The sequence below is a fragment of the Erinaceus europaeus genome, chromosome 13 (genome assembly GCF_950295315.1).
Source record: "Erinaceus europaeus chromosome 13, mEriEur2.1, whole genome shotgun sequence".
Classification (NCBI taxonomy): Eukaryota; Metazoa; Chordata; class Mammalia; order Eulipotyphla; family Erinaceidae; genus Erinaceus; species Erinaceus europaeus.
The window spans coordinates 13,059,488-13,081,344 of record NC_080174.1 but is presented as its reverse complement, the minus strand read 5'-3'; the positions used below and the strand labels follow the sequence as shown (position 1 = coordinate 13,081,344).

At 43.6% G+C, this 21,857-nt stretch overlaps 1 protein-coding gene across 1 annotated transcript; it reads right to left on the bottom strand.

The window, feature by feature from the left end:
• Positions 1-12,283: 12,283 nt before the first annotated feature.
• Positions 12,284-12,977, bottom strand: LOC103107220 (ubiquitin-conjugating enzyme E2 L3). The gene has a single exon (XM_007515979.2). The coding sequence runs from the start codon at positions 12,966-12,968 to the stop codon at positions 12,504-12,506; it is 465 nt and encodes a 154-aa protein (XP_007516041.1). The 5' UTR covers positions 12,969-12,977; the 3' UTR covers positions 12,284-12,503.
• Positions 12,978-21,857: the final 8,880 nt, after the last annotated feature.

Sequence of the window (21,857 nt, the reverse complement as noted above, 5' to 3'; positions counted from 1 at the left end):
GCCACTAAGTTCATTTGTACCTTGGAACTGAGAGCTGCCCCAGGTCAGAAGAGTGTCTCACCTTCTCTCTGGTAATGAAGGTCACATACACTTGTCTTAGAACACAGGGATATACATCCCATAAGAAAAGAGGGGGAAAAAATCTATATTGCTAGAGTTAGTCTCCTAACTCTAACCTTCTTAGTCTTTTTTTTCTTTCAAAGTCACAGGAATTTCAAAGCAGTGTAAGAGAACATCTTAGTGTCAACACATCGGCAGATACCTGCACAGTCTCCCTTGCTCTCTTGGAGAGAAACCATCAGGGGAACCACCCTTACTTACTAACACAGAATCCATCACTCTAATCAGAGGGTGGGGGGAATGTCTTTTTTTATGACCATATTTACAAATGGTAACATATGCACTTAAGACACTGAGCCACTGCGTGCCCCACCCCCATATTCACAAACGGAAGTGGTAACAATCCTTTTTCTTTATTCTCCTTAGTTCATCCATCCATGGTGCTAAATAATACTTGGACCTCACTATAAGGAAAGATCAAAAAAAAAAAGTCTGCAACCTTTTCTACAGACAACAAAGAGACTACTGGGTTGAATCATCCAGGGGCTGAGGGACTTCTGGGAGTGAGGGAGGTGAAGGCAAGTATTGAATGAATTAGGGTGTTTTTTTTTTTTCGAAAATGCGTGAGGACAAAGGCTACACTAATGGAACCGCAGCTTCATGAATACCCTTGACATATGTCCCAACTCTGCTACTTAAGCCCACAAAATGTTGGCATATGGTTTTCCTTCCCTGTCCCCAGAGGAAACTAACAGGCTGGGGTGTGTCTGTGTCTGTCTAGCTAGCTGCAGGTCTAACTCTGGGAAATGAAGAGCCTGTGGCATTTCTGTCAATAAATATCCCCCAGAGGACTCTTGACTGGCCTGACCTAGTTTGACCTTGAGAGAAAAAGGCACCGAGCAGCCAGCCCTGTTAGTAGTCAGATTTGGGTCAGGTTTGAGTTGAAATGAAGCCTCCTCAGATGTCTTTCTGAGTCACACTTGAGTAGCACCAAGGGCAAACAGGTCTTAAAATGATTCTCTCAGGGTGGGGGAACCATTCATCTTCCATCCTCAAGCTGTAGATTTTTCATGGATGAAAAGGACTAAAAGAAACTGCCTTCTCAGTTCTTTCCATGAGCAGGACCCACTGTGAAAGGCACCTGGCTGAGGACGAAACCATCACCTCAGCACTTTATTCTCCTTAGTTCTCCTTTGCTCCACTCAGATTCCACCCCTATATGTTTCTTTTTGATTGCTGACATATCAGAAAATCCAGGAAGCATGGCCTAGGAAATGCTGACTCAGACAGAAAGAAAAATCCAGGGGAAAGGAGAGGGGCTGACAGTGGAATGTTGTCAGGTGAATTCTGTCTTTCCTTTCTTTCCCTTTTCTCTTTTCTTTGTGCTTCTCTCCTCCTTCTCCTTCTTTTTCTCTTTCTCTTTCTTTTTTTAATTGCCACCTAGCTTTCCTCTGGGGTTCAGTGCCTGTACAAAAAAAAATATCCACCACTTTTGGTGGCCAATTTTCCCTGAATTTTTATTTGATAGAACAGAGAGAAATTGAGAGAAAAAGAGGAAACAGAGAAGGAAAGAGAGAGACACCTGCAGACTTGTTTCACCACTTATGAAACTCCCCCCTCTCCCTGCAGGTAGGACCCAGGGCTTGAGCCCACATGGTAACTATTGTGCTCAATCCAGCACACAACTGTCTGATTCCAGCTTTATTTATTCTAAAAGAAAGTTACAGGGCCGCATGAACTTCTGATTGTTTCCAGGACTCAGCTAATGCCATCTAGACTGTGTGGCTTTGACATGAACACATGGGCACTGCAAACAAACAGTGTTGGGAATACATTGTTCATTGATGATAATAAAAAGGAATTATAGGCTATGTGTATAATTACCATGTGGCTAACATCATGACCTATAGCTTGAGAGGGATTATGGGTGTGAGGGACTACTTAAGCAACTCTCTGGTAGAGGTTTAACCATTTTCTTTTCACTCTGATTTTTTTTAACTGGGGAATTAATGTTTTACATTCAACAGTAAATACAATAGTTTGTACATGCATAACATTCCCCAGTTTCCCATATAACAATACAACCCCCACTAGGTCCTCTGAATCCTTCTTGGACCTGTATTCTCCCCACCCACCCACCCCAGAGTCTTTTACTTTGGTGCGATACGCCAATTCCATTTCAACCATTTTTGTCTTTCACCCCTTCTCCACTTTTTCCTGCTTGTCCTTTGCCTGGTCATTTCCATCTTCTTCCGGGACCCAAGCAAGTTGCAGAGCTAAATACTGGTGACCAATCCTTAAGGACTGTGTAGTCCAAGCCGTGGCTAGCTGGTCTTTCTCTCTATGCATATTGTACTGGCACAGTTTTTATGTCCCTAATAAACTGCTGCTGTTATAACCCCCCCAAACAAAAACTTCCAGAAGTTTTTTCTTTTTTCAATAAAGCAAGAGAGACTCCAATGAAGTTTGAAACTGAGCATTTATGCATCAGGCATGGTCTTTCCTCCATACTTCTTCCTGAGCTGTCTTTCTTTGCCACATCAATCTTGTGTATAGTCTTCAATTCATACTTTACAATACTATCTCTGCTTTACCATTACATCCAGGAAAGGATCTTTTCAGTGTGTGCATGTGCGTGTGTGTGTGTGTGTGTGTGTGTGTGTGTGTGTGTGTGTGTGTGTGTGTGTGATAAACTAAGGGCCAGCTGCAGACAGAAAGTAGGGAACAGACCAGAAATTTCCTTGGGGAAGTTCTCAAAGACCTTCATAGGCAACCCTTGTTTAATTTTTTTTTCCAACAAATTAACGGGCCAGATTGAACATACCAGCCACTGGTACTAGTGAGACAACCTGGTACCAACTGGTACAAACCTAGGTCCTCAACTGCTGCTACCCCCCCCTTTTTGTCCTAAGAAACCCCTAAAATCTTAGCCCAATATGGAGATACTTTTTGGACAACACAGCCTGTCATCTCTCCAAGTAGCTAGTACTTGGAATAAATCTATTTTCGTCTCCATGCACTTGTTTCTTAGATATTGATTTTCAAACAGCGAAAACTGAATCTTAGCATTTGGTGACCCTAGGACAAAGTTGTTTTTTTGTCCTGCTCATTAGCCAGTGAACTGACAGCACATTCTCCTCAGGATCAACAAGTGAAGGTGAAACTGTGTTATTACGATTTATTATAAGACATACAATATTCAGTCTCAGCTCTCACTTTTAACATAGAACTCTTAAAACTGTTGGCATTTTCTAAGTGACCAGTATGATAGCAAGGTCTTTGTTATGTGGATGAGGTACAGTTTGGGAAGAACTTAGGTAAATTATGGGCCCCCTTGCCAAGGGGCCACACCCTGTGATGAGAGGATTCAAGCTTTTCTTCCTTTTTTTAAAAAATATTTTTAAAATTTATTTTGGGTAGAGACAGAAATACGGAGGGAAGAGGGAGACAGAGAGGGAGAGAGTGAGACATACACACCTGCAGCCGTTTTATTGCTTGTGAAGCTTTCTCTCTGTAGGTGGAGACTGAAGGCTTGAACCTGGGTCCTTGTGCACTACAATGTGTGTGCTCAACCAGGTGTACCAACACAGCCCCTCAAGCTTTCATTTCTACTACCTGATTTCAAGGAAGGGAAAGAAGCCAGAGGTTAAATCCATCACCAATGGGCAATGATTTGATCAATAATTTGTATGTAATGAAGTTCTGTTGAGGGACAGGAGATGCTTGGAGGGTACTGCCCAGAAAGTGGGAGTGGTGACAGGTATGGCTTGGAAAGGTGGAAGTGGGGCTTGGGTGTTAAAAGGGAGACCAGTGGGCATGGCTGGCTCTCTCTCTTTGCCCAGCTAGGTCATCATGTGAATATTAACACTGCTTCTCTCTCTCTCTTTCTCTGTCTCATGTCCTAACATGTGAATGTTCTCAATTTGCCTGGATAAAATTTTCCTGAATATCATGCTCTTTCCTCAATTCTTTGTTGAGATAATGTGTGATGAACTTCTTAAATGTGAGGGGGAGCATCACCCCCGTCCCCTCAAAAGAGAAAAGAGTCTCATAAAACTCCAAAAGGACAGAGCTTAGAGTACTTCTAGATTGGTGAGCATTTACAGACTGGAGGAGAATAACCGTCTAGAGAGAGCATTGCTTGAGGAAGACGAGGGCCAGGTGACCCTGAACCCCAGTTCCATCAGGACTCAGAACTTTTGTGGCCAGGACCCTTGTTTTGGGCTCCATCACTGAGAGGGAGTAGAATTTGGTAAACACCTGAAGAGGAAGTGAGGCCCTTTGTTTCTTTTACCCAGAGCAAAGAAACAGGAAAGAGTATTGGGAGTAGGAACAGATGTAGGTATGGATTAGAAGGGGAAAAGAAAGCAGGGCCACTTTATAAAGTGCATCAAAGAGCTAAGCTCAAACCAACATGCACAGTTTTGTGCGAATGATTCTCGTGTGTCTCTATAAGCATGTTTACATGTTCCTGAATAAAGTTTGTAATGCCTGGTTATGGTCTCTGTAATTATTTGTAGAACAAAGCCATGGGAATCGGACATGGGGGAGAGACTCCTGGCTCTTCATACCCCTGCAACAGCATAAAATCTTCTAGTCTTTTCCTTGTGCCTTGACTATTCCTGAAGGTTATCTGATATCTGATTACTGTAAAAAAAAAAAAAATGGCGACTAATCCCTAGCACTGCAAAAACAGTATCATCTGTTTTCCATCTACACCATGCCTCGGCCTCGCGTGAGCTTAATGTGCAGCTTGGCGGTACGAGAATCCGGCATGAAGCCCAGCCAGTCTAGCTTGGCGTTACTCTCGATCACACCCTGTCATTTCACAAACATCTCATAAAAACTGCAGCAAAGGTGGGCGCGAGGAATAACATCATTGCAAGACTGGCCAGCTCCTCATGAGGCGCGAGCGCTTCCACACTGCGATCATCCTCTCTGGCATTATGCTATTCCACTGCAGAATACTGTGCCCCAGTATGGTTCCATAGCCCCCATGTCCACTTGGTCGATTCCAAATTATATTCCTCCATGAGGATAATTTCTGGAACCATCCGTTCCACCCCGGTTCCATGGCTGCCAGTTCTTAGCAACATCGCCCCGCCAGATATTCGTGGGGATGCGGCATCATCTAAGTTCATTTCCCACGTCTACGCTCGACCGGACCTGCCAATCTACGCGGATATCTTCGCCCACCCTGTCCAACGCTTGACGTCTCGTCACCCAATCTGGTCCCCTACGCCTACACTGAACTTCTCTGTTCCAGTCTCTTGGAAACAGAGTTGGCAGTCAGCTGAGGTCAAGAACAAACACCTCATCACAGACCCCTGCAAGCGTCAACCCGGCTTTGACCTAGCACGTTATGATTGGGCCCTCCTCAGTCGCTATCGAACAGGCCATGGCCGGTGCGCGCTATGTTCCATCGCTGGGGAGCCAGAGACGACCCGAACTGCCCCTGCGGCTCCAGACAGACTATGACCCACATAGTCAGCGACTGCCACCTCTCCAGATTCAAAGGAGGTCTCGAAACTTTACATCAGGCTCAACCTGATGCTGTCGACTGGCTACGGAAGAAGGGCAAATGCTAGAAGAAGAAGAATCCTTTTATAATTAATAAGCTGGGACTCTAGTAATCAAAATATTTCTCTTGAGTACTGTAAGCTACAACAGCAATAGAACACATTGACTAAGGAGTTGAAACTTGGCTAAGTTGCAAGAAAATATTTGCTTGAGACTTAGGACTGAAGCCCAGGGAACACAGATCCAAGAAACCTTAAAGCTGGGTGTCTCAGTTGCTAAGGCTGGGAAGGCTAGTATGTACAACAACAACAACAACATGCATGAATTCACACTAAGGTATACTTTATGTAAATGAGGCTCTCTCAATCAGGGTCGTATTGATTGATGTAAAGTTGTCATGTGATGTTGGGTCAGATTTCAGTCCAGGGTCATTTATGCTGGACAGGCTTTGGTTCAACACTCAAAACTACCTGGTTGGGCTGGAGAGGCAACATAATGGTTATGCAAATGGTTTTTCATTCCTGAGGCTCTGAGGTCATAGGTTCAATAACCTAGCATCTTCATTTGATACTTATCTTTGTGTCTCTTCCTCATTAGAATAAAGTAATTTTTTTTAAGTGTCAGGGATTCCCAGATGTGCCTGACTCTGGACCCTCAGGGGCCTTCTGACTCCATTTGAGTTCCCCAGACTTAAATGACTGTTGTCAAATCAAACCCTGGGCATGTAATTGGCTTCTGAAACTGAAGGCAGACTTGTAGGCAGAAGCTTTAACCCACAGGATTTGATGCTCTCTCTAGGTTTACAGAGACACCTGTTTCAGGGGGAAAGAGACCCGCCCCCCCCCCAAGTGACTAGCTCATCTCGGTGTGTGTCCACAAAGAATTAAGGAGTCTGTGATCAGGCATCTTATACTTTATTTAGAAAAATGAAAACACATTTATAACACTTATAGACAGGTATGGGCCTATCCTGAGGGAATGGTGGCTAGTTATTGTAATTTAAATTTAGCTTGTTATATCCCCAACCTGTCTAACTGAAATGAACTCTCCTTCCTTCCTTCCTTCCTTCCTTCCTTCCTTCCTTCCCCCCTTTTCCTTTTTTCTTTCTTTCTTCCTTTTTTATATTATATTATTATATTATATTTGTTATATAATATTTTTTTTATTTGATAGAAAGAGAAATCGAATGGGGAAGGTATAGAGATTGAGAGAGACAGACCTGAAACACTGCTTCACTTTTCAAGAAGCTTTCCCCCTGCAGGTGGGAATCAGGTATTTGAACCTCAGTCCTTGCACATTGTGATGTCTGCCCTACCACATGTGCCACTAGCTGGCCCCTGGAATGAACTTTTCATTGCTCTGTTTCAATGACCTGACTTTTATTGGTGGTGTGCTCAAGGTGCCCCCACCTTCTTCTTTTCTAAGCCATGCCTATATTTATCCCATAATAGTTACTTCTCCCTTGGGTAGTCTTCCTTTCCCTTCCCCCTCTGTGCAGACACCAAAAAGAAAAGACCTGAGCCTGAGGTAATTCTGTAATGTCCACGTCTTACTCTAATTTTGCCTCTAGCACACAGTTGAGTTGGACTGTAAGACACCCAGCTGTTGTAGAATTGCCAGTTGGTGGTAGGGCACCCCCCCCCTACAGACATACACACACATATACACACAGACACAGACACACACACACACACACACACACACACACACACACACACACACATACCTCCCCACCCCCACATCTCATAATTGGGTGCCGAATCATTAGGTGACTAACAAAGGATAATTGCAGTGTTTCCCAGGCTGGCTTTGCACCCTAGTGAGCATAGAAACAGATATCAGTGGGACCAGGCAGTGGCACACCCAGTTAAACACACACAAAACCATGCAGAAATGCCTGGGTTTGAACCCCCAGTTCCCATCGGCAGGGGGGACACTTCATAAGCCATGAAGCAGGTCTGTGGGTATTTATCTTTCTCGCTCCCTTTTTTAAAAAAAAAATTGTAATTTTTATTTATTTATTTATGAAAGGAGACATTAACAAAATCATAGGATGGGGGTACAACTCCACACAATTCCCACCACCTAATCTCCATATCCCATCCCCTCCCCAATAGCTTTCCCATTCTCTGTCCCTCTGGGAGCATGGACCCAGGGTCATTGTGGGTTGCAGAAGGTGGAAGGTCTGGCTTCTGTAATTGCTTCCCCGCTGAACATGGGCATTGACTGGTCGATCCACACTCCCAGTCTGCCTCTCTCTTTCCCAGTAGGGTGAGTCTCTGGGGAAGCTGAGCTCCAGGACGCATTGGTGGGGTCTTCAGTCCAGGGAAGCCTGGCTGGCATCCTGATGGCATCTGGAACCTGGTGGCTGAAAAGAGAGTTAACATACAAAGCCAAACAAATTGTTGAAGAATCATGGACCCAAAGGTTGGAATAGTGGAGCTGAAGTGTTGGGGGGTACTCACTGCAAACTCTAGTGTACTTCTGCTTTCAGGTATATATTTGCCCTAGTTTATGGATACCTGTGAACATATGTTCTGTCTCCTGGAACCTGGTGTATATCTAGGTTTTGGGACTTTGTTAGGAAGTGAACCACCTGGGATGGAATTAGAGAATACTATGAAAGGAAAGGTCTAACCCGAGTGATGAAGCTGAAGGGTTGTCATTCCACACCTGAAGTCTCTGGACACAGTCTGAAGTGAAGCACGCTGGGGTGGCACTCGTTGCGTTGATTAGGTTGCGATCAGCGGATGCAATATTATTTGATAAGAATTGGGAAAAGCATATGGGAAAGTGGGCCCTACCCTAGGGTCCCAGGACTGGGGGAAGTTTAGGCTCTATAGTGGAAATGTGAGGCTCCTGCTGTCTTAGGGTTCAAGAAGATAATGGATAGTTACTGTTATCATCACATTATATGGTAATTGGGTTAACTTTGAAAAGTCCCTTTGTTAGACATGCAATCAATTTTCCCCCTCTCATATTAATTAAATAGTGATTTATATGACTACAATTTAATAGGTGTGTACATAAACACCATTCCCATCACCAAAAGATTGTGTCCCACCCACCCACCCACCCCCACCCCCACCCCACCCCCGCCTGCCCAGGAAGCCACATGTCCACCCTCCTGCTCACCACAGGGTTTTTACTTTGGTGCCCTACTTTCAATTTAGTCAGATCCTGCCTTTAGTTTCCCTTTCTGATCTTCTTTCTCAACTTCTGTGGAAGAATGAACTCAACTTCTCTGACCCATCTTGGTCAGAGCTAGAAGGAATTATGTTAAGTGAGCTAAGATAAAGATGAGTATGGGATGATCCCACTCTCTCCCTTTCTATTTCCCCCCCTCTCTCAATTTCCCTCTGTCCTATCAAGTAAAAAGAAAAAAGAAAAAGAAAAGGGGGCCGGGCGGTGGCACAGCCTTTTAAGCGCACATAGTAGGAAGCACAAGGACCTGTGCAAGGATCCAGGTTTGAGTCCCCATTTCCCACCTGCAGGGGGGTTGCTTCACAAGTAGTGATGCAGGTCTGCAGGTGTCTTATCTTTCTCTCCCTCTTTACTTCCCTCTCCTCTCTCAATTTCTTTCTGTTCCATTCAGTAAAATAGAAAAGATGGCTACCAGGAGCAGTGGATTCCTAGTGCTGGTAACATGCATCAGCACTAACCCTGGTGGCAATTGAAAGAGAGAGACAGAGAGAGACAGAGATTTTCTAGCATGCTGGGGGTGAACAGACAAGGCTCCAAACTGAGGGGGATGTTGCAAAAGACCCCATAACCCCTCAGGACAACACCACACTAGGGAAAGCTCTGAATTCTATGAGCCCAAGCATGCTGTTATCTTAGAGGAAATGGTACAGAGGGCAGTCTTCCCTACAGAGCGTCTTGGAGTTCTTCTAGACACTGACATTCACATGATTGATTTTTCTTTACTTCCTTTGGCCTTTAGTTGATTAACTGATTTTGTTGTTGCTTTCTGCTTTTAATCAAAATCTATCTTCATTTCTCTTACCCGGAGTTCTAGGAAGACCCTTTGTGCATCCCAGAGAAGTATAAAGTTTATTTATTGAAACCTACTTCTTTTATTTTTCAGTAACTTCTGATAAACTTTCATTTGAATTAGCACATTGGTTTGATTGTATCATTAGTGACTGAACACTGTTTTACAAAATGATCAGATTTCAGGAGTATCTCCATGTGCACATATGATGTGTGTTAGGTCGCCACACTCCCACCAAAGTGCTGTACTACCCAAGGTTGCCTCCCCTCATAACCATCTTAGTTTTCACAGAGTCCAAGAGACAGTCTGGCCACCCGTTTTAATTTTCTGCATATTCATTTGCTGTAGTTTTCTGTATTCCACATACAAATTGTTCTTCAACTGTTTACTTATTTCACAAAACATGATCACCTCCAGTTCCATCCATTGTGTTCCAAATGATACAACCCCATCTTGTTTTGATCACTAGAGTAGTGTCTCACTGGAGATATGGAATAATGGATCTATATTTTTTTATTTATTCTGTTGTCCTTGAACATCTATGTTGCTTTCATTCCTTAACTACTATAAACAGTGCAGCTATAAACTTTAAGCTATTTCTAAATCACATTCTCTCAAACATCTGGCATATGTTGGGGTCACCTGGGGTTTCTTTATCAAAACAGTCTCAGCCCTGCCATCCCCCCCTCCCACTTCCAGAGTCCTGGTAGAAATCAGGAATTTGCATTTTATCAACCCTATGTAGGTTCCACAGGCTACCCTTTGAGAAAACAGTTCCCTCTCCCTTCTGTTATTAACTGGACTTCAGGAAGCTTTGAGACACATGGCATTTCCTTCATATTTCTTTTTAATTTCCCATTTTATTGGTGAAATTATGATTTATGGGACAGTTGTTGACACGTGGGAATATCCTGTTACTTCTCTGTGACAAGTATCTGTATACCACTCCCAGCACCCCACCCACCCTTGCACTGTATATCTAATGCCTTTCCCCTCTTTTCCCTCTGGTCCAGTCTTTTTGCTTTGCTACAATACACCCCTCCCAGTTTCATCTTGTGTGTGTTTTTTTTTTTCCTTCCTTTGCTTCTTAAGTATCACCTATAAGTGAGATCACCCAATGTCTTTCTTTCTCCTTCTGGCTTATCTCACTTAGCATGATATGTTAAGTGATGGATATGGATATATATTCCAGCAGTTCTTACAGATAATTAGTATTCCGCTATGTATATATGTATATACACCACAACTCTCTCAACCTGCTGTTAGACATCTTGCTTGTACCCACATTCGGGTTATTATAAGCTGTGCTGTTATGAACATAGATATCCATACACATTGCATTTCTTTTTCTTTTTTTAGTATTTACCCACCTCTCTTGAGATTTATGTACTCGCTTTTCAATGCCAAATATTTCTAACTTTTCTGTTTCCCAACTTCAAAGCCACTCCTCACAGTCAAGATGTCAAAAGGTGGTCTCAACACCTGCCCTGAACCTGGTCAGACTAGAAATAAGCAGGGGGTCTTGTGTGCTTGGAGACTCCAGATTCCAGTATCATGCATGCAGTCTGTTGCAAACTATAATGGATAAAAGGCTCTTTGCCCTTGGCCCTGACAAAAACTGGATGATGAACTTGTCTGCCCTATGAGCATACCTGGTGGGGCTGCAGCCTTAAGCCTGAGTCAGGTAACTAACATGTATGTTCACCTGGTGCAGCACCACCCCATTCCCTGAGGAGGAAGCTATTTTATGACATGTAGGATTAAGGCAAATTAAAATGTCAGTGTCCACGTACAGTCTTGTTGGAATGCAGCCTATTTAGTTTCTTGTTGCCTATGAGGTACTCTTGGCTATGAAGGCAGAGAAGCTGTGAAAACCCATAAGAGATCCTCAATGCCTTTCTCTCCTGAGCAGTTCACTGTCAATTACAGGAATGCCATCATTACCCAACGGTTTGGGGACTATACCTCTGTTGCCCTGCTAGTCCATCTGATTTCATTTTTTTAAAAACAAAAGAGACGCATTTAGCTTGTCAACGAATGAACGAATTAGTATGATATTACAATCACTTGTGCGTGAGCAAATGTAGGCACAAAGTATCTGAGCTGAGCTCCAAGCTCACATGACCTGTCTGCAAGTGGCCTTGCTTTCATCTCTAGAGCTGCTCAGTGAGACCCCATGCAGTATTGCCCCTTTACACATAAAGACACTCTTGCTTTTCCTATGAAGTTGTATTTCTATTTTTGGTTCTTTAAAAAAATTATTAGTGATTTAATATTGATTTACAAAGTTACAAGATAACAGATACAATTTTGCACCATTCCCACCACCAGAGTTCTTTGTCCTCATTTCCTCCATTGGAAGCTACAGCAGTTCTCCCAAGAATGCAGATATATGGGTTAACTATTATTTCTACAACTATCTACTATATTTGTATATATTTACCCATATTTTCCCATGGTCCCATCTTCTCTTCCTTTCCAAGTCATACAGAACCCTGTTACTACTCCTTTTTTTCTCTCCTCTCTCCAGGTCCAGATGAAGTTTGACCTCATTTTTTACTATGAACTGCCCTAAAGATGTCCCACTATAAATGACAAATGAGGAGAAGCAAGTGAATCTGAATGAGACTCTGGTTTCTGGTCTAGTAGTTCCTGGGAATAATCTTATTAACAGTCATAGACCAATGTTCTGATACTTGGATTTTTTTGAATTCTTTTTTTTTTTTAGAACATCTTAAATTTTTAATCCTTTCTTTACAGATTACCTAGACCACTTTTGATTAAGAAAACTGTAGAAAGTTAGTAACTGCCACAAGTGAACGCCAGGTGGTGGCACATGTCAATTTTCCACAGAGTCCTGCTTTGCGGGCGTCTGAATGCACTGCTTGGGATCTCTGCTCACACTTGCTGGAATCAATCATGGCAGATTTTAGTCCACAGGCCGCTTTTCCCCATATTTCTTTGTAAACTCTTCAGCATTCTTACAGAATTTTTTACGGTCCTTAGAGTATTCTTCAGCTAGGTCAGCCCGAAGGGGGTGCTTGGGCTGGGGGTCATTCACCAGTGCTATGAGGGACTGGATTACCTGGTCGGTTTTGGTTGCCGGCTTCCAGTTTTCAGCACTGATTACTGGCAGGCAGACCTGCCCCTTTTCATCAATGTTCGGATGGTAGATCTTTGTTTTGAACGTGATCTTCGGTGGTTTGAATGGGTATTCTGCTGGAAAGTTGATTTCGATCCTGAAGGCCCCCTTATCATATGGAGGGTTGTCAGGAACAATAAGCCCTTGCCAAGTCAATAAATTAGCTTCATCAGCCTGGATGTTACGGAAGTTTTTCATCCCACATTTGCGGATTTCTTCAAGCTCCTTCATCAGCCTCCTGCTGGCCGCCATCTTGGACCTGGTGCTCGATTTTTTTGAATTCTTAAACCCGTACTTAAGCTACTATGGAGTGGCAGTGGTAGTAATGACTGAGTTGGGCAGCAAGGTCTTTACATCAACCCTCTGCACTCCCCTGGCAGTTATTCCAAATATCTATTTGGTATTCAAGAATACTTGTTTTTCAGGAACTCACTTTTGTTATTGGACTTTTCACTGATATAGAACTACTACATATACCTTGAAACCTAACTCCGAGTGTGAAATGTAGAAAACGCTTTAAAAAATGCTTGAAGAATGAAGAATCACACACTAAAGCTGCCATCATTGAAATTTGTTTGATTCTCCAAGATGGAGAATTCCCCTTGGTTTGAGATAGGCCTCCTTGGAAATCACTTCCATTATCTTTATAGTTTCTTGGGAAGAGAAAGGGCTGCCTAGCTGGTACAACTGGAATAAATCCAAAAATCTTAGTCAATTAAGACTTAGGATTCCACTGGTATTTGTGTTTGCAACCGAACAAACATTGGAAGGAAGATAGTCTGGCCTAGTTATGGTGTTTCCTGTTGGTTGAACATCTTCAAAAACTCAGAAAAGGTGGTAGTCTTAGAAGGGATAAATAATAAGTGTAGTACTTGCTACCACTAGAAAGAAAGTATGCTAAATACTGTACTAGAGTTTTGTACATTTCATACTTAATTCCTGCAACCGTGCAAGGTAAATCATGCCCTTGGACTTACCTGAGAATCCTATGACTAGTGACCCTGAAAAGTAAAGCATTTTCCTCAAGGTCATCTAACATAAAGACCTGAACCTAAGTGTATCTTATTCAAAGTTCATTTTACTTTTGGCAATACTACACTGATTCATTTCTTAACTTTTCTGCTGGTCTTCATTTCCTGCCTCTGTAATTAGCTGAGTCTAAGAAACTGATGTGAGAAAAGACATACTATTGGCCAGCAGTACACAACAGATGGACCTAGGTTCTGTTTTTTTTTTTCATAAATGAGATTTCAGTTTTGAAATAAGACCCTACAGAATGCTGACTACAGGGGTACACCCATGTCCAGGGTAGAAGCAAATACAGAAATCAGAACTCCCACTTTCTGCAGCCCAAAAAGAGTTTTGGTCCATACTCCCAGAGGGATAAACAATAGGTAAGTTTCCAATAGAAGGCACGAGGCGCAGAACTCTGGTGGTGGCAATTATACTCCTATTATCTTAAAATATTGTAAATCAATATTCAATCACTAATAATAATAATAATGCTGACTGTAAATGTCCCCCATACAAGTTACCTACATCTTCACTGATATTACTTACTGTATTTTCTTGATTTTAAGATACATATTTTATCACATGTTCCCAGCTGCTAACATTTGAATGTCTCTAACAATTCATTCAATCTGGATTTAAATCAAATTTCTTAAGAGTGAATCTACAGAGAGTTCTATTTAAAGTTGTTTCAGCTTGCTCAGTTTCCAGGGACACTTTTCCCCCTACCTTCAACCAATGCCAGTTGAGACTTGCAAGTCTTCTGCTGTTCCTTTCTGTGGAAGGATTTGCTTTTCTTTGCCCTTAGACTGTTTCACAGCCTTTGGTAGTTCAGTTTTATTTAGAGTGTCTCCCAATACTGGCCAAATTTGCTATCTTTTAAAATATGTTTTTTAAATGTTTATTTTTTATTTATTATCTTTATTTATTGGATAGAGACAGCCAGAAGTCAAGAGGGAGGGAGTGATAGAGAGGGAGAGAGACAGAGAGACACCCGCAGCCCTGCTTCACCACTCATAAAGCTTTCCCCCTACAGGTGGGGACCGGGGTCTCAAACCTGGGTCCTTGCGCCCTGTAATACATGTGCTCAATCAGGTGCGCCACCACCCAGCCCCACAAAATTTGCTATCTTATGATGACATAAAATAAAGCCAAGAGAGTCTGAGATCCTATGTATTTCAGTATTTGTTTAGGTGTGGTAGCCAGTGGCTGTTATGAACTGTCTACTATTCTTTATATATGTATATTGCCTCCACGGTTGTTGCTGGGACTCGGTGCCTGCACCATAAATCCACTGCTCCTGGAGGCTCTTTTTCCCTTTTGTTGCCTCTGTTGTTCATGTTTTTTTATTATTGTTATTGCTGTCATTGTTGTTGGATAGGACAGAGAGAAATGGAGAGAGGAGGGGAAGATGGAGAGGAGGAGAGAAAGATAGACACCTGCAGACCTGCTCCACTACCTGTGAAGTGACCCCCTGACGGGGCTCGAACCAGGATCCTTATGCTGGTCCTTGTGCATCACGCCATGTGCGCTTACCCGCCTCACTACCATCCAGCCCCCTATGGACATTCTTATCTTCTGCTAGTCATATCTTCATGTCAACCCCCTCCCCCCTTACACACACAATGAATGAGGCTCACCTGTAGAATGAATAGGACATTGTGGAAGTGTCAAAGTTGGGTCATATAATTCCCATGTTGGGTCATAAAATACCTGTATTTTTCTAGGCTCTAGTGTTATATTCCTCTATGTCACCAAGTTTTGGTGTAGTTTACTATGAAGCAGTGACAATTAATACAAAAATTAGGAAAAATTATTTTGAAATGTTAGGTTTCATTTGTCTTTTCAAAAAGTTCTCAGTACCTTGTTTTCTAATAACCCCTTTTCTACATTCATGAAAGAGCAATTCTATTATTCTGAGAAACAACTGAGGTCCAAAGATGAGTTCAGTTTCGTGTAAACTAAGTCTTACAAATGACTTCACTCTTTATGTTCCAAATTTCATTGTTTCCTTGAGATCTTTCTGATAATGATATAAGTAGGTGTGTTGGGAAAAAATTGCTTCTCTACTTTCATTTTTCCCCATACCCTGTCTTTCTTGTGCGTTTCCTTTACTAGTCATGCAGAATTCTAGTCACTTAATATGTGTGTGTGTATGTGTGTGTAGGGGGGATGTATGTTCCCCATACCAAGTACAATTCTCTCTGACACCAACTAAGTGTCCTACAGTTTAACTCAAGTCTAACACTACCAGAAGATAACATCAAATCTCAAAGGTTAGAGGGCTCAGTCCTACAAAGCTGTCCCTACCCAACTTCAGATGACAAATTTAAATAATAGAACTTACTTTCCCATTGTTTCTGTCCAGATTGGCTACAAATCAGAGTTATCCATGACCGCTTTCTCATATTTCATGAATTTACTAGAGCAGCTCACATAACTCGGAGAAAGACTCACATCTTTCTATTCATCAGTATATTAGAGGACATGATAAATGAAAGAGAATGCCCAGATGAAGAAATACATAGAATGAGGTCTGGGAGAGTCCTGAGAGCAGGAACTCCTGTCCCTGTGGAGTTTGTGTACGTCAACCTCCCAGTACATGAATGCTATTGCCAATCTTCAATTTCCAGGAAGCCCACAGTTTTATGTCAGCATCGCCAGCAACATGTGAAACATCAGATTCACTTTATTTCCAGACTTTCTCTCTTCTCAAGACAGTGGGAATGGAATTGACAATTCAAACTTCTACTCATGCCTTGGCCCTTCTAATGACCAGCTTTCATCCAAATGTGACTGAGGAGCATATCTTCTTCAGCACAAAACATGCTCCTGATGCCCTTACCATAGGGGCTTTTACAAGATTTCAGGAACTCTCCACTAGGAGCTAAGGACAGAAACCAATATATATCTTATATTATTACAACTCCACGTATATGAGTTACTTTTAACCAGAAGGAATATTTGCAAAGTTTTCTACATTCTGTTTAGAGGAAAAAATGGGGGGGGGGGAGATGAAGGCAGAGGAACAGCAATAGGGGCATTAAGATGGGGATGTGAGTGGTAATGTAGACAAGAAAGGAGACCCAAGAGGAACTCAATTTCAGACTCCCAGGAGACCTGGGGCACTGGGCTTCATAAAGATGTGGGCTCAAGCTACTTTTCTTGGATATAAAAAAGAAAAGTATGATTCTCTCCCTCATCCCTCCCAGAAGAAAGACTTGGAAACTGACACCCCACCAGCATCACAAGTCTTTAAGGGAGCAGAAAAGTTTCTCTCATGCCACACACATTTCTACCTCATGGCAACTTCACATCCTGATGGACATTCTCTCCCCTAGAGGCTGAGACCACTCTTTTTTCTCACATAAATCCAGTTGTTCTTTAGACACAAAGAAGAAAACCGCAAGTACTCCATCATACAAAAGACAAGTTTACAATAGCTGAGATCCTAGGTTTTATTTAACATCCCCCCTCCAGCAAAGGGACTTGGTTGTCAAGGGGAAAATGAGGGACCACCCTAGCTTTTCCCAGGCTTTGTTTTCTTTAATTCTTAGGAAGAGAAAGAGAGGCCCAGAGCCTGGTTTTGTCCAGGACTGAATCAAATGGTCTGGCTGGGTGTCAGCTGGCTTGCCAAACTGGACAGCTGGCAAGGAAGGAGTAGAGAACGTCCAAGGAACTGTCTTAATTTGCATGTATAACGTGCTCATGTATGCTGCCAGCGTATCGATTATGTAACATCCATGACATATGCAGAAGGACTTTGGGTTCCTGGGAGAGAAAGAAGCTTGGAGACAGATAATCCTAGGGGAGCACAAGTCAGCAGAGACAATCTGGTGTTACACAAGGAGTGACCTCTGCCACGGAAGACATGAACAACCTGAGAAGCACACATGAGGACAGAGGAAGCCCCTGACCTGATGCTCACAGGAAGGAGGAGGGTTGCCTGGCAACAACTGTCTTCCTGTCTTTTACTTGCTCCTCCCATGAGCCGAATAAGATGGCTTCTCCTTTTGTGATGTATTTATTTATTTATTTATTATTTTACTTGTTCTCTGGACTTTCACTTCTCATATGATTTCATCATGTTGTGGTTGTGTTGTGTTGTGTTGTGTTGTGTTGTGTTGTGTTGTGTTGTGTAGAGTCAGAAACCTTCTGGGGATAGTTGAAAAGATCATTTCAACTTTGGACTTTGGAAAACCGAGTTCAAAATAGCTAACTCCCTTTCACTAATGTGTTTTGCTACACCTTGTGGATTTTCTGACTCCTGCTGTGGCCAAGCTGTGCTGAGAAACTCACAGATGAAGGAAGGGAGGTGATGTGGTCCCAGATGCCTCCAGAAACAGCAGGTAAGTAACTTTTTTTTTTGTCACTAGATTTATCACTGGAACATGGTACCTGCAGGCCTCCACTATTCCTGGCTGCCATTTTTTTTTCTTGTTTTGTCTTGTCTTTAAATGGAAGGCAAGAAAGAGGGAACTGAGCAGTAGCATACGTGGTTGAGTGCACATGTTACCATGCAGAAGGACCTGCTTTTTTTTTAAATTTTATTTATTTATTCCCTTTTGTTGCCCTTGTTGTTTTTTTATTGTTGTAATTATTATTGTTGTTGTCGTTGTTGGATAGGACAGAGAGAAATGGAGAGAGGAGGGGAAGACAGAGAGGAGGAGAGAAAGATAGACACCTGCAGACCTGCTTCACCGCCTGTGAAGCGACTCCCCTGCAGGTGGGGAGCCGGGGTTTGAACCAGGATCCTTATGCCGGTCCTTGTGCTTTGCGCCACCTGCGCTTAACCCGCTGTGCTACAGCCCTACTCCCAAGGGCCTGCTTTTAAGTCCCCAGGACCTGCTGGTAGGAGTGATGCTTCACAGTGAAGTGGTGCTGCGGGTATCTCTCTTTCTCCCTATGTCCCCTTCCTCTCTTAGTTTCTTTCTATTCTGTCAAATTAAACAAACAAATACATAGACCTTTTTTAAAAAGCGGTCAGGATCTGTGTGGTGGGACATCAGTTGAGCCCAGTCATTATCATGAGCAAGGTCCAAGGTTTGAGCTTCTGCTCCCCATCTGCAGTGGGGGGGAAGCTTTACAAGTGGTGAAGCAGGTCTACAGGTGTATTATCTCTTTCTCTCTCCATCATCAACTTCCCCAGCCCTCTCAATTTCATTCTGTCCTAGCAAATGAAATAGAAAGAAGAAAAAGAAAAAAGTGGTCATTGAGAGCAAGCCCCAGTGATATCCCTGATAGCAATGAAAAAAAAAGGGCAAGTGGGGACTGGGGGCTCACATCCAGGTCCCATCACAGTAGCTTGTGTGGTGTATCAGTGTGCCACCAGCTGGCCCCTCTGAGTGCTATTTGCTTTTCTAGAATGTCTCGACTTGGTCTACATAATGCTCTAAAGGAAACAGCTGCCAAATAAGAAACCCGCAGTGCCCTGGACTCACACTTCCATGCACTGTCTGATCTAGTCAGAGTTGAAATCCTGAAGAGGAGAAGGTGTCCTCCTCTCTGTCACCATAGCAGGGTGGACAGTCAAGCCCCATAGTGCCACTGAACCCCCTGAGGTCACAGAGATGGTAGAATAAGACTCTGGGTGGCCACAGTCCGGAGCCTCTGCAGTGCACATATAGTGACACTTTCCCTTTCTGCCTCAGCTTCACTGACAGAGGCTGGCAGAGAAAAGATGTCCAGCTCCTATGAAGGAAAGTCAGGTGAGCCAGGCTAATCAGACCTAATCATCCCCAAATGATCAGTGATCCCAACTACTGGCCTAATTCTAACTTGGACAGAACTCTGTGATGAAACTGGAGTGCTCCTTTGTGTCATAAGAAAAGGAGGCAATGGCAACACAGAGCGCAAGTTCAAAGCCACTGAGCTGGGACGGCTGGGAAGAGACTCAGCAGATAGAACTCCTTCTTTTCCTGTGTAAGGTCAAAGTTCAGTTCGCAGTGCACACAGCACAGGAAGCTTGATCTCTCTCTCTCTCTCTCCCTCTCCCTCTCCCTCTCCCTCTCCCTCTCCCTCTATCTCTCCCTCTCCCTCTTTGTCTCCCTCTCTCTCCCTTTCTCTCTCTCTCCCTCTCCCTCTATCTCTCCCTCTATCTCTCCCTCTCCCTCTTTGTCTCCCTCTCTCTCTCCCTTTCTCTCTCTCTCTCCCTCTCCGTCTCCCTCTCCCTCTTTCCCTCTCCCTCTTTCTCTCCCTTTCTCTCCCTCTTTCTGTCCCTTTCTCTCTTCCTCTCTCTCTCCCTCTCTCTCTTTCTCTCCCTCTCTCCCTTTTTATCTCTCTCTCTCACTCTCCCTCTCTCTCTCCCTTTCTCTCTCCCTCTCTCTCTCTCCCTCTCCCCCTCCCTCTCCCTCTCTCTCTCTCTCTCCAAAAACAAACATACTTATCCTCTGTCAAAAGCTACAGAATTGGAAGGCTAAAGGCAGAGCGCCTGAGTGTATGATATAAAGAGCCCTTGAATCACTGATTCAGCTCCATCGGACAGTGCGCTGTTGAGTCATGCACACAAGGCAGGTTGGAGCCCAGCCCCCACTGCATCGAAGGTGGTTTTGGTGCTGCGGTCTCCTTCACTCTCGGCCTCTATCTAATTCATAAGATTACTAATAATAGTGGTCATAATACTGGAAGTGCATCGTGAGCCAATGCAACTGCTGTCAATAATGCTTAGGTGTATGTATGCATGTGCACAGACTTATTTACATACAAATAGGAAACTCAAAGTAAAGCAGCAGTTCACTGGTTCCTGGTTGAAACTGCTTTTCTTTTAGCAGGAGGTTCACAGAGGAAATAACAGAGAAAGAGAAAGTGAGAGGTAGGCAGAGAGAAGGAGAGAGTGTGTTCAAAGCACTGCTCCACCGTCCATGCAGTTCCTCTCGTTGTGCCTTTGTTGCTCTGACGTGGTGGCAGGGATCAAACCCAGAGCCTCAGGCATACAGGGCTTATGCTCTGCCACTGAACCTCATCTGCAGGCCCTTTGACTCTTCTGGTTTTTAAGACCCAGCCAGTCTCTCACCTTTTTCCTGTGCATCACATCTTCAGTTTCCGGGCACCGTGTTTGTGGGCCGATGGGCTCCTGGGGCTGTGTGAGAACCTTTCTGTGGAGCCAGCATGGATGTCTCTGTGAGTTGTGGGCCACCCAGATCCTCAAGTCAGGCCACGCAGTTGGCAGCCTCCATGTGTACGTTCTGACCCATCTGAACTGATCTGAAATGAAAGCTAACTTCCTGTCGACAGTTACTAAGCTGCTTGTTCCTTGTTTGGATGAACACAGTTTGCATTCTTCTCCAGACTACTATCACACAATGACAAGAGGGAGGACACACGGCATGCTTTCTGTTTCTTGGAGCAGAGCCCTGGGCCCAGCAGCACACAGGGGGCAGGGTCACAGTGGCAGAACAGGCCCTCAGCTGTCACCTCCATGCTTGGAGAAAGGCTCTGCTCACACCAAGCAATGCCTATGTGGCCATCTTTCTAAAGCCCTTGCTGTCATAGCCCAACACAATTCACACGTTTTGATTGTGTGAAAGGAGGCAAATGTATGTCTTTTCCTCAGACATCCTAGAAAGAGTCATTGTCCTGCATTCCCCTGCCATGTTAAGATCAGACACATTGTGATATGACTGTGCTTTGCTTTGTGCTGTCAATTTGATTTTTCAGGGTGATGCTATGGAATGAACCCAAGGTCTTTTGCAGGCACAATACCAGGCTGACATTTCTCATTCTTTATTTCAGAGAGGAGAAAAGGAGAGGGCCACGGCACTGCTCCATCATCTGCACAACTTCCCCCGGTGACTTTCATAGTGCTCACATACGGTGGGAGGATTCAAACCCAGCGGCTTACACACAGTAAGAAGGATGTTCTACTGGGCAAACTATCTCCTGGCCCCTAAGTCCACACTGTGATTTTTTTTTTTTTTGGTTTCTAGGGTTATTGCTGGGGCTTGGTGCCTGCACCACAAATCCACTGCTCCTGGAGGCTATTTTTCCCCTTTTGTTGACCTTGTTGTTTATTGTTGTTGTTATTATCATTGCTATTGTTGTTGTTGCATAGGACAGAGAGAAATGGAGAAAGGAGGGGAAGACAGAGAGGGGAGATAAAGATAGACACCTGCAGACCTGCTTCACCGCTTG

Coding starts and splice junctions, on each gene's coding strand:
- LOC103107220 (XM_007515979.2), bottom strand. CDS start 12,968: ATGGCGGCCAGCAGGAGGCTGATGAAGGAGCTTGAAGAAATCCGCAAA.